A 16,503-nucleotide genomic window follows, 5' to 3' on the forward strand; every position below is an offset into this window, starting at 1 on the left:
GTAGAAAGCAGTACCATATGAAACAATTTAATGATGATTGCAAATTTCAAAATACAACATAACAATCATTTCAACTATTTCATATTTACTTTGTGTACTTATTCGACAATGTCTACACACAGAAGGGCAAAATCATCAGAAATTTCAAATGAAGACTGGAATTTAAATCCCAACACTTCCAAAATCTCTGCTGAAGCAATTACTCATCAGCTTCAGAAGTACATTATTACAAATACAAAATGTTTAGGGGGATGGGAGGTTGCCTCATTCCAAGATCAGGGCAAGCATCCACAAAAATTAACCAGTTCTCAGGATTCTTCTTCCCTTAGGCTACGAATCCGTGCCCTCTGTTCAATGAACTGCTCTTCCTGAGCTCGTTTTGCAGCAAGGGCTTCCTCATCAAGTACTCGAATTGGGAACCATTCTGGCAGTCTTAACCAATTTCCATTCTTTGAATTCTCAATATCTTGATATAATGTCTTACTATGATCTCTCAAAACATCTTTCAATTTCAGAATAGCAAAATCTGCTGTTGTCCCCACAACAGCAAAGATGACAGAGTAACGAACTGCACCAAGTTGACCACCTAACAAAAAAAAAAAAAAAAAACTTTTCAATGCTTGTAACCATTTTAGATTATCAATCACCAAATTTAAGCAACGATTATTTACATACTCTTCACCACCAAGTAATCCAGTTTTCTAAATTTAAATATAAACTGGAAGAACTTTTTGGTCTTTGACCAGGATATTCCCACAGGCCTTGAGACTAATTATTGGACACTATTGCGACTAGGAGACACTCCCAACAATTAACTTCTCCAGGGATAGAAATTTGGTCCACCCCGAGTGTGGAACTCGCTTACCTTCACACCAACCCTTGTTGGTAATCTTAAACAACTTTACCTTAAGCCAGATGTTGAAAAATAGGTGGTAATCTAAGACAGTTAGCAAAATTGTACTAGAAATAGCCATGAAGCATTCTCTTCTTCCTTGTAAGTAATAGAAAATATTACAGCACAGCCATTTATTTATTTATGATAAGAGAATCAGTCAATTTCTATTTTAATGAGCAGCTCATAGCAAACCTAATGAAAACATGTTCTCAACTAGTTACAATTGCCAAACTCTATGACAATGTTGGGATCACTGGAAAAAGAGTTCAGGAAAAAGGGAAAAAAAAAAAAAAGATCGACTAACTTGAAATTAACAACGGAACAACAAAATTGAACATGAAAAAATTATGGATCTTATCACTCAAGGCTATTTCAGTCTAAATTGCGGGACAAGAGCTATCATATGGTTTTTGATATATGATACAATTAAGTTGCAGCAAATAGATCATAGAAATACAAAGATAGTTTAAGTAAGATGCAAGAGTAAATATAACATATCCGATAAAAGATCCAGTCGACAACACACAGTTAAATCTTCACCATGGTTTATGACGGACAAAAATAAAAAGCATGCAGCAAGAGAATAACAAGGGAAAAAGTAGAACTAAACCTTGCAGACGCCCTAGAACAGCCCCAGTTCCAAATCCTGCTGCTACAGAGTTCCATAGATCATCAGGTCCTGTTTTTCTAGATGCAGTCACAAATTCACGTGCCCCTAACAAATTAGACAAGTATTCCAGCTCAATCTTAAAAATACTTAATTTATTCATTTCATTTGCATCTGCTCCATCACCACTTTCATAATAGACATTGACAGAAAGGTTATCTAAGACAAAGATTAATCAATGGTATTAAATTTGTATTTTTACTGATATATCTTACAGATGAGTTGAATTTGAACCCTCGGAATTGAAAAATGAACCAAAGAAAAAACCGAATACTCTAAAGCCTCAATTCAACAAAAGGATGGGTACTACCCTCAATAGCATTAAAATTTGTTGAACCTTTTCTTGGTGCAAGAAGCCATTCAATGTTAATTGCCCACAATCTCTCCCTTCCCCCTTTGGAGAATTCCTCTGGAGATGCCATGCAATGATTTATTAGTTTATTTTATCATTAAGGAAAACCCCGGTGCATAAGGCTCCCCGACTTGCGAGGATAGGGGTGAGAGTCGATTGTATACAGTTTTACCCTTGCATTTGTGCAAAAAGGCTATTTGCCAGACTCAAATCTGTGACATTCCGGTCATAAAAAACAACCTCATTGCTGCTCCAAGGCTCGCTCTCTTATTTTATCATTGAGGCATTTAATAAAATTAACATTCTGTAACCAAATATTTCTTTGATCATAGCCTTCAGAAACAAACTTGCAAACTTGAGCTACATTTGTTGCGCACTGACTACAGTCTCTCTGCCTTCTGTGACAATTTTTCCGTGAGTAGGAGAAATTAATCTTGGATTTATTAATATATTTCAAATGAAGAATCTTTGCCAGAAATCAGAAGAATATAATAAAGTTCAGCTAATAGAAACTTCCATCTTTTGCTCATTTTTTTCATTCCCAGAACATCTAAACATTTTATCTAATATTTAGGAAGTTATGTTGCTTATGATTCATCAAATGTTATTTCCTTCAATCCTACACAGCAACTTTCAACTTTACCTATCTACTTCAACAAAATGTTCCATAAGGCTAATGGTGAATTTAGATATATGAGGTAACAAGAAAAAATGGATTAAAAAGCTACAACGGTCACTCTCCATGCTCCAATGCTACAACAAACACCAATTCATCCAGAACATAATTTTATGGGCAATATGCTTTACAAGTGCATTGGCAAGTTTTAAAAGGGTCCTTTTAATTTGCGCCCTAACAATGAGGCCATGCTTTCCTTTTAATAGCTAAATAAAAAACAAAAAACAAAAAGATTTGGAACTTCACAGTTTTCTTAAAAAGCATAGCAGTTTTGTTATGACAGAGAAAGGCACAAACTACATCTGTGCAAAACTAGTGGATCCCTGCACAGGTAATGACAGGTATCTGCAATGAAAAGTTTCTGTTTTTCTCTCAAAACATTATACTATCATGTGAAAATCAGAAGGATCCAAGTCCATGTAAAACAGTAGCAAATCAATTCAGTCACTGAACACCAAAATAATCTACATAAACAACATCACCGAATACAGTAAAAGACAACATATTTCCAAAGCTGTAACAGCCTATGATCTGATGAAAACAAAAATAAAACATTTACCGCAATAGCAACCAGTGACGATGGCAAAATTAGCTGCATAGCTGGCAACAACATTGGCAAGACCAAGACTTTTCCGATGCTTTGAGATTAACCCAGTTCCAGCACCAGCAACCCCTGATCACAAAAAGTCACAAAGGTCACAAAATGTGTGTGTGTGTGTGTTTGTGTGTGTGTGCTTCGAGTGAAAGCACTAGAGAAACTAATCTAATTCATGTAAGATAGAATGGTCAAAATTAACTGTCATGTGTTATTTAATAACATGATTATGTCTATAACCATTCATGAACAAATTAACTTTTCAATCAACTTTAAAGCTCTCACCTGATCCACACACATATATAACCTTAAACAGCACACCAGAATTGAAACCAATAGAAACTACCCTTCATCTAAAAAGCTGAGTAAATATTCATCATGGGCATGAGACTCCAATACAAGACTTAGCTTAGTTTTTTTTTTTTTTTTTTCTGAGGAAACAAGTTTAGTTGAATTTAAAAGAACAAACACAGCCAGAGAGAGAGGGAGAGAGAGACCTGCAAGGAGGGTTGGAAAAAAGATTCGATTTTTCCAGCCAGGAGAGGATGAGGGTGAAGGAGGAATAGTGTTAAGTCCTCCATTAGGGGTTTCTTGATTCTCAGAAACCATTTCGTCTTCTTCTTCTTCTTCTTCTTCTTCTTCTTCTTCTTCTTCTCCTCTACACGTCAATTCAATCTACAATTGTGTTGTATGGTTTTCCTTGATGAACTTATAGTGCAATTCTGTAGTTGTGTTTCTCTGCTGCTCCCAAATGCAGTGACACTTCGGGAAGAGAGTGAAGGTGTGAGCAATCCCCAATTGGGCTAAATTGACATGTGCTTAACCTCTGGGCCTATATCATGATGCCTAACCTAAATTTGAGTGTGCTATTTTACAAGAAACCCGTTTCAATGAAAAGTTTCAATTGTTGTGACTCTCGTTTTTTTATATTCCAAATTAATAAATGATCTCTCTCGAGTTTAAATTCCAACCTATACCAAAAAAAAAAAAAAATCAACTTCACAACTTTAAGGAAAAAATTGCCTAAGAACCTATAATAACCAACTTCTCTGTCTTATAGTTATTTGCATGTTAATTGTAACATATTTCATGAAAAAAAATTGCACGGTATTTATTAACTTTCAAGTGATTTCATATATTTTGTGTTTTAGGTATACAAATACTTATGTAATTGAAAATCTGAATGTGCTATTTTACAAGAAACCCGTTTCAATGAAAAGTTTCAATTGTTGTGACTCCCATTTTTTTTATTCCAAATTAATAAATGATCTCGAGTTTAAATTCCAACCTATACCCAAAAAAAAAATAATTCAACTTCACAACTTTAAGGGGAAAAAAAAGCCTAAAAACCTATAATAACAAACTTCTCTGTCTTATAGTTATTTGCATGTTAATTGTAACATATTTCTTGAAAAAAAATTGCATGGTATTTATTAACTTTCAAGTGATTTCATATATTTTGTGTTTTAGGTATACAAATACTTATGTAATTGAAAATCTGAGTGTGCTATTTTACAAGAAACCCGTTTCAATGAAAAGTTTCAATTGTTGTGACTCTCGTTTTTTTAATTCCAAATTAATAAATGATCTCGAGTTTAAATTCCAACCTATACCAAAAACAAAAAAAAAATCAACTTCACAACTTTAAGGGAAAAAATGCCTAAAAACCTATAATAACCAACTTCTCTGTCTTATAGTTATTTGCATGTTAATTGTAACATATTTCATGGAAAAAAATTGCATGGTATTTATTAACTTTTAAGTGATTTCATATATTTTGTGTTTTTTTTTTTTTTTTTTGATAACAATATATTTTGTGTTTTAGGTATACAAACAAATAATTATGTAAAACTAAATAAATAAATAAAAATAATAGAAGAATGACGTTAGGGAGTTATTATTTTTCTTTTTAATGCCATTATATTCATTATTTTTCTTTTTAGTTTTGGAAAATAATGAAAAAAAAAATAGAAATTGAGAAATATGAATTCAATTCATCAATGAATTTTGACTCAAGTTCAATTAAACCTCTCAATTTGATACTTTAGGCTTGTTTAGTCCGAGTTATTTGAATTGGATAAGATTCTACTTCAGTCTTCTCTTGTAGTGATGATTGATGAAGAGTCTTCTCTATACTCAATGGACAAAAAGTGAGGGTACGTACACCCGAAAACATGTAAATGGGGGTGGAAGATGTGAATAGTAGAGTTGTAGAGGTGCATACCTAAGAGTTTGATCTATGTATTTATGAGAGATATGTGCCGCTAATTTGGTGCATGTGTGACTCCATCTCAACAGGATGAGACATGGGCAATTAGGGGGAAAATATCGTGGAAGCTTCGTTGGACTTGTGCACTCAAATTATAATAAAGCTCAAAAGGGCTTAACTAATATTGAATAGATTCTAAAAGAGAATTAGGGTTCTCCAATCGTGTTGTGTGGTCATACTTGTCAATAAACAAGACAAAAGTGCAAACAATGCCTCACCACCTAAAGAATAATTTTGAGGATCTACACATCCTAGAGAGCCTTTTTAAGAATGATTTTCACATCTTAAAGGAGCCCTCTCAAAGATATGCATAGTCGGGGGCATGTCATATATTGTTTATATAAGCATGTATGATTCAGTAGCATAATTATTTCATATATTTATTTGCTTCCGGTATACCGCTTTCTTATAATGTGCATCCTATTGTTAAGTGAATTTTTTTTTTTTTGGTAATATCTTAAGTGAATTTTTACGTACGTGTATCTAGTCGATATTTCACGTAAATTTATATTCATATATATACAAATATTTCACCTGGGTTTCTACTTACATTGGATCGCATCAATTTGTATGTCGTTTATATAATTTTTGTTCATGAATGAATATTTTAATTATGTATTTTGACTTTAATCCATGATAGAGCTTATATTTCTATATTAAAATTAGCTCAACAAATTGTTCGACAATCAGTAACAGTTTAATACTACTAAACAGTCAGAGTTACCACAGCAAATGGTTACCAATGAATTCCGCTAAGTTGTCATGTTCACCGAAAAACATGAAGTAAAACAACTGTTACGTAAACCTATTTTGATTGAAAATAAGGGATTTGAGTTCAACCAAGAGAATTATGCCTCAAGTACATACAAGTGCACAAAATATTTCTTCTTATCTGACCATCTTTATTCAAATACCTTAAGGTTTAAATAGATAATATAAGCTCAAAGTAACTACCCACTAATACTAGATAGACTCTCCAGTAATAGTTATGACTTATCATTAAGCAAAGTTGAAATTCAAATAATAAAACAAACAAGATAACTACTTAGTGCCCATTTGGATGGACTTTTATTCCTAAAAAAGTTGTTTTTTTAAAAAAAAAAATTCCTTTTGAGAATTTTTAGATGTTTGAATAACAACTTTTTAAAAAAGCAAAATTTAAAATAAAAGTTAAAATGCTGCTTTTTTTTATAGCCAGTAATTAGTTGCTTTTGAAAAAAGCAGAAATTAAAAGATAATATAATTTTTTTTTTAAAAGATAATATAAATTTTTAAAATACAATTTTAACCTTATCCTATCATATCTATTTTATTTCTCCTTATCCTACGATTATGCTATTTTATCTCTCCTTTATTGTAATTTTATATATAAAAATGTTTTTTTTATTTTAACATCCAAACAACTTTTTTATGTAAAAGTGATTTTCAGATCATACATTAAACGTAAAATAACTTTACCTTTTAAAAAAAGTTATTTTAAAAAAAGCAACATATAAAAAGTCATTTTTTTAAAAGATCATCCAAACAGGCCCTTACTACTTAAACGATGCAACAATTTAGAAAATAATAAAATTAACAAACTCGTAACAGCAACCTTCGACAATAATGCATCCACACCTTTCAAAAATTAGTGCAACATGAAAAACTTTGGACTATGCTATAAAAGCAACTTAGAGAAACAAAATTTTTTACTTTCTTTCAGCAATATTTATCATTTGCATTTCCATCTATCCAAGATCACAACATTCTAAAGATTTCTTCCACGTAAAACCTTATGTAAGTATAGTGAGAATGCAAACATACTAAATAGTAAGAAGAAGAAAAAAAAGCAATACAATTAACTGCTTGAAAATATTTTTTAGAAACAATAAGTTCATGCACCTTTTGGTACATATATAACATACAAAAATAAACAAACACATTTATTTTCCACTACAGAGAAGAAAAATTAACTTTGCACTAGTTTGATGAATTGGTGCCTTGACTAACTAGACTACTTAATAGGGTTAAGCTCTAGTATTTTGCTTATCTTAGGATATTGAAATTGAAAGTGGATCTAAAAAACTATAATTTGAACTGTTAGAACTGGAGGTTTCATCCTCACTCTTCATTCTTGAATCATATATTTCTAGAGAATGCTGTTTCTTGCTCTGCGTCACCGCTAGCAGAGGAGCCACTCACACCTTGCTTACTGTCACTATCACCCTTTTGCAATGAATGTTCCTCAATCCTAAGTCTTGGACAGCGCTTTCTCTTGTGCTCTATAATATTTTGTATGGAACAACTGTTAAAATTCAAGTACAAAGAAGTCTTGCAAAATATATGATATAGTTTAAGGAGAAAAAAATAAATACTTCTACTGGTAATTCCTCTTCGAGTCATCGTCACGAATTCTTCCCATTCGAACTTACGCAGTTCCTCCTTCTCTTCTTCTGGAAGCTCGAAATTCGGCTCTCTTCCAATCACGAAAGCAGCCCTTAAAACAAAATAGAACATACATACTTATTAGGTCACAGTTAATACAGTGAATAAGAACATGAAAATCTATTACAATGCCAAATCTCCCCCATTCTGTAATTCTTGAATCTATTGATATGGTACAAGAAGGTCTAACGGTAAAACATGAATACCCCTAAAATGTATATTACAAAGTTATTGGGACTCAGTAAGTAAGTTGGAGATTACTAAGTAAGTACGCAACCTTACCCTTATATAATTACAAAGAGATTGTTTCTTGAATTTGAGACCGTGACCTTTCAGTCACAAAGGAACAGCTTAACAACTGTTCTAGGCTCGCAACTTATCAAACACAAATGTAAAAGATACTTATACTCTGTATGATCTGGAGTTATCCAAGGTGAACATTGTCCGTATTAACATGCTACAATTCAAAGTACTACCTGTCATATAAGTGAGCGGCTTCTTCCTGTGATCCAAAAGTTCCTAGGTGAATCTGTTGCTTGTCCACTTTTATTGCTGCCTGCCACTTCATATTTTTGAAATAGACCCCTCTCAACATGCAAAGTTCTTGACCATGCATATGTTTTATCCAACGTTGCCTTTTGCGTTTAATAGGAGGCCCTGAATAATGCAGGTTAAAACAAGTAAAACAAATATAGCCATAAAATGCTATCAGAAAAATCAATACTGCTCCATAAACTCTAAATGCAAGTCTGCTAAATCCAGTATGCTTATGATCAAATTAAATTTCTGCATTCAATTCATTGATGGCAATTAATCCACGCCACACTGCATTGTGCCAGGTAGTATTGCCTATCCATGAAATTTAAGTGCATTTAGATAGAATCATAGAACAACATTCAATGACATGGAAAAAGAGAAAGGGTGCGCAAATTCAAAGGTCACACGCCAGCAGGTCATTCATCAGTTGCTTCAGTTGGTCACAAATGCAAAATGTACTACACAAGATATCCATTAGAGGATCATTCATTCATTATTATTCCTTGCCAAGGGCTTTGTGTAAAATGATATTCCAAAACAATGGATTTCAGTGAAGTTAATATACTCACTACAGTTAATGCTTGAAAGGTCTTGTATGGATTATGGAATGAATAGATGATGAATTAATAAAGCAATTGTTATTTCAAATTAAACATGATTAAATAAGCTTGTTCAGATATTTATATCTGAATATATGGAAAAATAAGAATCGACATAATCTACAAACAAGGTCAAACTATGTAGGCTCCAATTTAAGAAAAAATTAGATTAGCAAGTGGAAAAACTGAATCAAGTTAGGAAAAGGACATACATGATACATAAGGAAAAGAAGTAGCACAATTCCCTCTGACATAAGCATGTTACGATCAATCAGAGAAAAGACTGATTCTTCAATTTTTAATTACAAAAGACTGATACTAGTTTTTCTCTGCTTTAAAATTTTCCTATTATACCACTGGGAATACCAGGATCTATCAGAAGCCATCTCCATGTGTTGTTTAATGTTTTTTATGACAGTAAAATACACAATATCTGTCCACTAGATCACTTTGACCTATAAACTAGCTCCAACAAATGGACTGGGTAAGCTGACTTGAACAGGTCTATTTATTGTGAAGCAATTTCATTACAACAGTAAGATTATCTAAGTTTTACACCATATCAAATTCTATTCTTTTTTGTTATTTCAAGTCATGTGAGTTTCCCATTATGTCTACTCTTTATGGTGTATGCAATTGTAGTTCATAAAATTCAGAATTAATGAATACATTAAATTAAAGATAAAACATAGAAGATAACTCAAAAGAGATGAAAAAATATATATATATTTGACGAACGCTTTTTTGTAAGGAAATAAAACCTATTACTTTTAGTCATTACAAACTAAATCAGATATAACCAGAAAAAAAAGCAAAAGATATGTCTTTTAAACAACAAACCTATGCTTTGTTGACTAGGCTGCTCTTTAGGCGAGCTAGAACCAGACACAATTGATGATCCTGATTCGTCTTTCACAACAGTGTTCTGGGAAAGTTAAACAAGAAAGCTTAGTACAAGTTCCTGGCTATCTAAGATATGAATAATAGGTAGAATACCTAGGGAGGGACTTTCTAATTTTAAGAACTTGGTAAACATCTATTCTGACTTCTTAACACATCTGTTAAATAAATGTTAATTGATCCACCAGTTAATGGATATCAATCTAAAATTCTCAGCAGTTTGATTCAAGTATTAGATGAGAATGTCATAAATGATATCATCTATAAGACCAACATCAATTATCATCTATATAGACCAGAAACAAAACATCAAAACATAAGTATACAATCATTTACCAGAAGTGGTTGTGTTCCTATGTTGTCCACAAGGCTTGCAATATCCGAAAGCACAGATTGTTCACTCTTAGGTTCACCATGCTCACTTGATTTTTCACTCTTAAATAAATATCCATAAGACCAACATCAAACATCATCTATATAGACTAGAAATAAAGCATCAAAACAGAAGTATACAATCATTTACCACTAGTGGTTGTGTTCCTACATTGTCCACAACGCTTGCAATATCCGAAAGCATAGATTGTTCACTCTTAGGTTCATCATGCTGACTTGATTTTTCATAACCACTTAGATTCTCACAGTATAGAGGAAGTTGGGTAACAAATGAATTGTTTCCTGCAAAGGCCCAATCAAATTAGTAAATAATGTCAATTAAATGTAAGATACAACTCATATAGGCCAAGAGCATGATTTTATCTTGTTTCCATAATAAAAGTACAACTTAAATAAAGTATGCTATCCAACATTCACCTGAGCATAGTCCCAAAAGTCTGCGCCTTCGCAAGCTTACCATTGTTAGTTCCGGTCTACTGTGGTTAACTTCCTATGATACCAACTTCCCTTCAACTAAGAAGGCAAAGTACCTAAAACACAAATATAATATTTTCAGGGAGATGAAATGAATAAGTTGAAACTATAAACGAATAAAAATTTTCAAAAATCCGCATCACATTGTAAAAATGAATAATGGCATAATTCAATTATCATGGATTTACCATCAGTCTAAGTAAACAGAAGACTAACATTGAAGAAGGAAGATATTAATTAAACATTGAGAAAGATATTCCAATGCAAGGTTTAGCTAAAAGTCTATCCTGCTTTGTCTTATATGCAATGAAATCAAAGTGATTATGCTTTCATGCTTAGACCACCTTGGCCAAACCCATACATAAACAAACCAATAAAAATGCAGGTAAACCTTGATCACCATACAATTCAAACCACTGTTATCCAGAATAAACCTTTATCAAGAATCATTCAAATCAGAAATCCAATTTGATCATAGCATAAAGTACCATCAACCTACCAAAAAACTCCGACAATAAACTCTTCCCAAAAGAAAAATAAATAAATTTTGACAAAATAAAGTTCAAACTAAACTTCACATAAGAATAAAAAAAAAACGAAATTAAAATTTGAGGGAAAAGAAAAAAGAAAAAACATTCACCAGCAAGAGCACCTCAACTCCAAAATGTCTCTGCTCCATGTTGAAGTCAACCCCATCAACCTACCACCTTTTGTAGGAAGCGGGGGTTAAACAGAAAAGACAAACCCAATTGACCATACACATCACAAACCAAAACACACACATTGACACAAGCCACAATACAATAATTCAAGAGAAACCCACAAAGCCAAAAAAAAGTAAAAACAAAAAACAAACTTTTTAGCATTCCAAACCCGTCAACACAAAATGCCAATAAACAATGACCACAAGGGCCCGTCAAAGGAAGGCCATTGATAAGAGGAATCCATTGTGGTTGGTTACCTTAACAGAAAGCTTCAGATAAGTCATTGCTGAAACCACTCTTGACAAAGCAAAGTGTCTTGTTAATGATATATATGTATCTATATATATGACTAGAAAAGGTGGTGGGTTGATATATGGGATTTCTACATATTTTGTTGATATCTATGCATCTAACACCTTGTGAATTCTATTGGGTTTTTCTCCTACACCCTTGTGTTTTGTGTGTACTATATCATATGGAAGGGTAGTGGAAGAAGGTGGCGTGAGAGTGAAAGAGAGAGAAAGGTGTTAAAGAGAGAGAGGACGTAGCTGCTGTCTGCTGAAGAGTTTGGTTTGGTTCAAATTCAATGCAAATACCAATGGGGTTAGGTAATTCAGAGACATGAAAACTTTACCATATTACCCTTTTTTGAGATATTTGTAATTCAAAAAATCAAGATAGTATTGGTAACTGTTTGGAGTTCATTGCCAAGTCAAAAAAGAGATAAAGAGATACGTCAAAATTCAAAAGCCAAAACAAAACGTACCATGAAAAAAGGGAAATTGGAAAGATATTGAATGGAAATAATTTTGCAAGGAGGTTACGAATTTAATGTTTAATATTAAATTAAAGGGAAAGTTGACGCAAAGGAATATTCAAACATAATATTAAATTTAAAGGAATAAAAAAATAAAAAAACATAATCAATTCATTAATTATTAGTTGACTATTTCTGAGTTCTTAATTCTTTATATTTTTTATTTGTCGTTTTTTTTCAATAGCTATCACTCATATTTAATTGATTAATAAAAGTTATTGGATTTCTATCACTTGAATGGTCATCAAATATATTGAATGCTCAGTAATAGTTATTAATTTAATGGTCAGCAATATGAAATTATTTATCAATGATCATTATTCATCTCTAATTGGTCAATAACAGTCATTACTGACTATCACGTGAATCATTATCCCTCATTTATTAAACAAAAAGTCAACACTTACGAACCAAAGCATTCATAGTGATATGGGTGAAAGCAACGTTTAGGGGGGGCGTTTGATTGTGAAATTTTTTTTGAAATAATAGGAAAATGTAATTGATAGAGAAATGATTGGAAAGTGAGATAAAGTGAGATAGGTAGAAAAATGTAAAAAAAAGTTGTTTGGCGGGAAAAAATTTTATTAGAAAAATTAGGTAACTTTTATAAAATCAATAGTGCATTAAAAGTGAGATAACTGGTTTTTCAAAAAATCTCACCTTCAAACTGGGTTTCTAAACAGTGAGGATATATATGTTTATCATAGATCCATACAAATTGGATAGATGAATTTTTGATGAAAATATGTTGAAACAAACATGGTGTTTCTAAAAACCATACTTGAAAAACATAGATATCTCTTGAAAAGCTCCAAACCAAACACCACATTAAGGTAGAACGGACTTGAGAGAAACAGAGAACAGAAAAAACGTGAATTTTTTTTTAAAAAAAAGAGATTAAATATTGAAATTTAATTAATAGTAATTTTGACTATATAATAATTAGAAAAGTTGCTAGAAGACGAAAAGAGTCAACGCAGACACTAAATCACTTGAGAAAAGTCAATTTAAACGTGTCACTATAGTCAATCAAGGAAAGATGGAAACACATGAGTACGGCAAAAAAAAATTAAAATATTATTATTTTAATAAATAATTATGAATATATAATTGTTTCAAAACTATCTACGAATCTATTGCATTTATTCACGTTCAAATTAGGCGTGACTGTTCACGTCTAAGTTAAGCGTGACTCCCAAGGCATTCAGACCTAAATTAGGTGTGACTCGTCTGGTGTTGACACGCACAAAAAATTAATAGTTTAACCCTAAAACTTTATAAGACCATAACTTTTGACTTGGGTATCCGAATGAGGTAATTCTTTTTTTGATTCCACATAAATTTTCGAGATCTACTCAATGACATCTCATTTGATATATTTTATCTCTCACAAACACAATTCAAATTTACAACAACGATACTATAAAGATGGCACCAAAGTGGATTAACTCATCTATAAATAAGGATACTTAATGTCATATTAAAATATATACTTCTACCAAGTATTTGAAAAAAATAGTGTACAAGGTTATTTATTTAATTATTAAAATATATACAAATTTATATAATATTCTACCAAGTGTTTAGAATATTTATTTAATTATTTTCTTTATTAATACAGATTTTTTAAATTTTTTTTTGAGTTTAAATCACAAATTAAATCTTTATTTTGTTTTTCTTATTAATAATAATTTTTTAATTTTTTTTGGTAATACACTATATAATACAATTATTGCAAATTTGAATTGTGTTTGTGAGAGATAAAATATATCAAATGAGATGTCATTGCGTAGATCTCGAAAAGTTATGTGGAATCAAAAAAAGAATTACCTCATTCGGATACCCTTGTCAAAAGTTATGGCTTTTCAAAATTTTACGGTTCGTAAGTTGACTTTTTTTGCCACGTGTCAACACCAGATGATTCACGCCTAAATTAAGCGGGAATGCCTTGGGAGTCACGCCTAATTTGGACGTGAATAGTCACGCCTAATTTGAGCGTAAATGAGTGTAATAGATCCGTAAATAATTTTGAAACAGTTATGTATTCGTAATTATTTATTAAAATAGTAATATTTTATTTTATTTTTTGGCGCATGAGTCCCTTGCAGACTGTTAGAAAGAGACTGGACTTACTAATGAAAATATTTTCAATACTCTTATTCTACCGAATACACAATACATCATTTATTAAAAATGATAAAAAAAATAACACTTATACTATTCTTACTTTTATAATTATTTTCCCTTGTATTCCATATTTTTGCTATTTTGACAAAGGAGCACAGAAAATAAGCTCCTTACTATTATACCCTCTGCAATTTGTAGATAATGTGACAGAGTATCTATTGCTTTTCAAAACAGACAAAAATGTGAGGAAGATATATATTTTTTCTAATTGCTTTGAGAGATGAAGAATAAAAAAAAAAAAGCAATATAATAGTGTTGGTCTTTTGCAATGTACTCGTCATGTTCTTTACCTTGCGTACCTATAGCTTCTGTAAAAATAAAATTAAAAATTAAAAAACTTTTGTAGGCGTCACTACTAAAAAAACTGGTATTAGGGACGGACAAATTTCGTCCCTAAAAGTCATAAATCCGTCCCTAAATTATTTAGGGACGGAATTTGAGACAGAACAAATTTCATCCCTAAATCACTCCTCGCTAATGTTTTGGGACGTAACTTTAATTTCGTCCCTAATAGGGACGGAATAAAATCCGTCCCTGACATGTGTTTTCTGTCCCTAATATTGTCAAAAATTGAGAGTTGCAAAAGGTAGGAATCCGTCCCTAATAGGGACGAAATCAGGAAAGGATTTTATACGTCCTTATTAGGGACGGATTTTGTCCGTCCCTATTAGGGACGGATTTTGTCCATCCATAATCTTATCCCTACTTTCAAAATATTATGGACGGAATTTTTTCGTCCCTAATTCCATCCCTACTTTCAAAATATATTTAATAAAATATCTCGAATTTTTTTTAACAAAATTTATACGTGATAATCGTCATAATATAAATCATCAAAGTCATATAACCAATCAAAGCTGGTTTGAAACTTATAATAATTATAACCATGCAAGCCATCATAGTCATAATCAAATAGCTAAAAAATCTTAATGATAAAAAGTATCATAAAAGCAAAAATAACAAATGTATCAAACTACAATATCAACTAATAAGTATTGTTCACAAAATGTATTAAAAGATCATAAAATAACTATCAATTATCTTTTTTGTAACTAAGCATCATAGACATCATCTTTCGCATCATCACCAACTTAAACTTCATTGTGTGCCTCACGAGCAGGAGGTGTAACAGTGGGCATAGAGACATGAGCCATCAAAATCTCCAGCTGCTCTTTCATAACAGCCATAGGAGTATCTATAGAGACATTGAGACATTGGGCATAGAGACATAGAGACATTGTGTGCATCACGAGCAGGAGGTTTGTAATATGTGTTTATACACTCCATAGGAGAGATTTCAAAAGCAACCCAACTATTATTTCCCATTTTAACACTTGAACCTTGAGAGAGTTTTGTAATTGTGAGCTAGTGGATTGTACTAGTCACATAATTGGTGAATATTTGAAACATGAAGAGGCTTCACTATGAAATAATATTTGTACTCTAAAGCATGGAGAAACTTGAAACTCAAAAGAATTGTCAATATTATGAACTCTTTGTAGATTTGTTGAAGATTTCAGGTAGCCCATATGGCTTTGGGGTGAACCGGATTATATCATAGTGTTTTTCCTCTCTTAACTCTTCTTGCTAGTTATTTACTCTTCACTATCGGTTCCTTATCACTTTAAACATCTTTTAAAGATAAAAATTATTAGCTTGTGTTAATTTAGAATTGATAACTGGTGTTGACATAGTTGAGAAGATTCACATAGTTCAATCTAATTATCATCCGTTTTCTATGTTCTTGAATCTACTTAAACCCATATTCTTATATTTGAGAAGATGTTGAGTTAGATATGTATTTTTACAGTAAATTTTGAGATTGTTAAATACATAATTCAATCTCCTTTGAGAGTTGGAGCAGGTTGTATTTTTGTGATCGGAAGATCATGGTTCATGTTTAAAAATTAGTTTTTTTGTAAAAATATAAAGGTAAGATTACATCTCTATTCTTGCAAGTGATCAATGAGTCTTGTGCACTGGGTTTTTCCATTTACATATTACAATCTCCTTC

The 16,503-nt window shown here is 31.7% G+C and overlaps 2 protein-coding genes across 2 annotated transcripts; both read right to left on the reverse strand.

The window, feature by feature from the left end:
• Positions 1–85: 85 nt before the first annotated feature.
• LOC133287497 (uncharacterized) lies at positions 86–4,008 on the reverse strand. Its single transcript, XM_061485127.1, has 4 exons — positions 3,683–4,008; positions 3,150–3,263; positions 1,506–1,610; positions 86–586 (listed from the first exon to the last, which is right to left on the reverse strand). Exons 1-4 carry the CDS (start codon positions 3,792–3,794, stop codon positions 309–311), a joined length of 609 nt encoding a protein of 202 aa, XP_061341111.1. The 5' UTR covers positions 3,795–4,008; the 3' UTR covers positions 86–308.
• A 3,564-nt stretch (positions 4,009–7,572) lies between these two features.
• LOC133287488 (ethylene-responsive transcription factor-like protein At4g13040) lies at positions 7,573–10,767 on the reverse strand. The gene is made up of 6 exons (XM_061485119.1): positions 10,725–10,767; positions 10,459–10,589; positions 9,855–9,939; positions 8,355–8,535; positions 7,809–7,930; positions 7,573–7,715 (listed from the first exon to the last, which is right to left on the reverse strand). The coding sequence occupies exons 1-6, from the start codon at positions 10,765–10,767 to the stop codon at positions 7,573–7,575; spliced, it is 705 nt and encodes a 234-aa protein (XP_061341103.1).
• Positions 10,768–16,503: the final 5,736 nt, after the last annotated feature.

The sequence above is a fragment of the Gastrolobium bilobum genome, unplaced genomic scaffold (assembly GCF_033153095.1).
Source record: "Gastrolobium bilobum isolate Gb01-03AN ecotype WA unplaced genomic scaffold, APGP_CSIRO_Gbil_v1 utg5060, whole genome shotgun sequence".
Taxonomy (NCBI): domain Eukaryota; kingdom Viridiplantae; phylum Streptophyta; class Magnoliopsida; order Fabales; family Fabaceae; genus Gastrolobium; species Gastrolobium bilobum.

Excerpts from the sequence above, each read along its gene's own strand:
- LOC133287488 (XM_061485119.1), bottom strand. The coding sequence starts at position 10,767 with ATGGTAAGCTTGCGAAGGCGCAGACTTTTGGGACTATGCTCAG. Across the intron at positions 10,590-10,724 it reads ACTTTTGGGACTATGCTCAG|GAAACAATTCATTTGTTACC; the intron begins GTGAATGTTGGA and ends GGGCCTTTGCAG. Across the intron at positions 7,716-7,808 it reads AAGAGGAATTACCAGTAGAA|AGCACAAGAGAAAGCGCTGT; the intron begins GTATTTATTTTT and ends AAAATATTATAG.
- LOC133287497 (XM_061485127.1), bottom strand. The coding sequence starts at position 3,794 with ATGGTTTCTGAGAATCAAGAAACCCCTAATGGAGGACTTAACACTATT. Across the intron at positions 1,611-3,149 it reads CGTCACTGGTTGCTATTGCG|GGGCACGTGAATTTGTGACT; the intron begins GTAAATGTTTTA and ends CTAATTTGTTAG. Across the intron at positions 587-1,505 it reads TGTTCTAGGGCGTCTGCAAG|GTGGTCAACTTGGTGCAGTT; the intron begins GTTTAGTTCTAC and ends TTTTTTTGTTAG.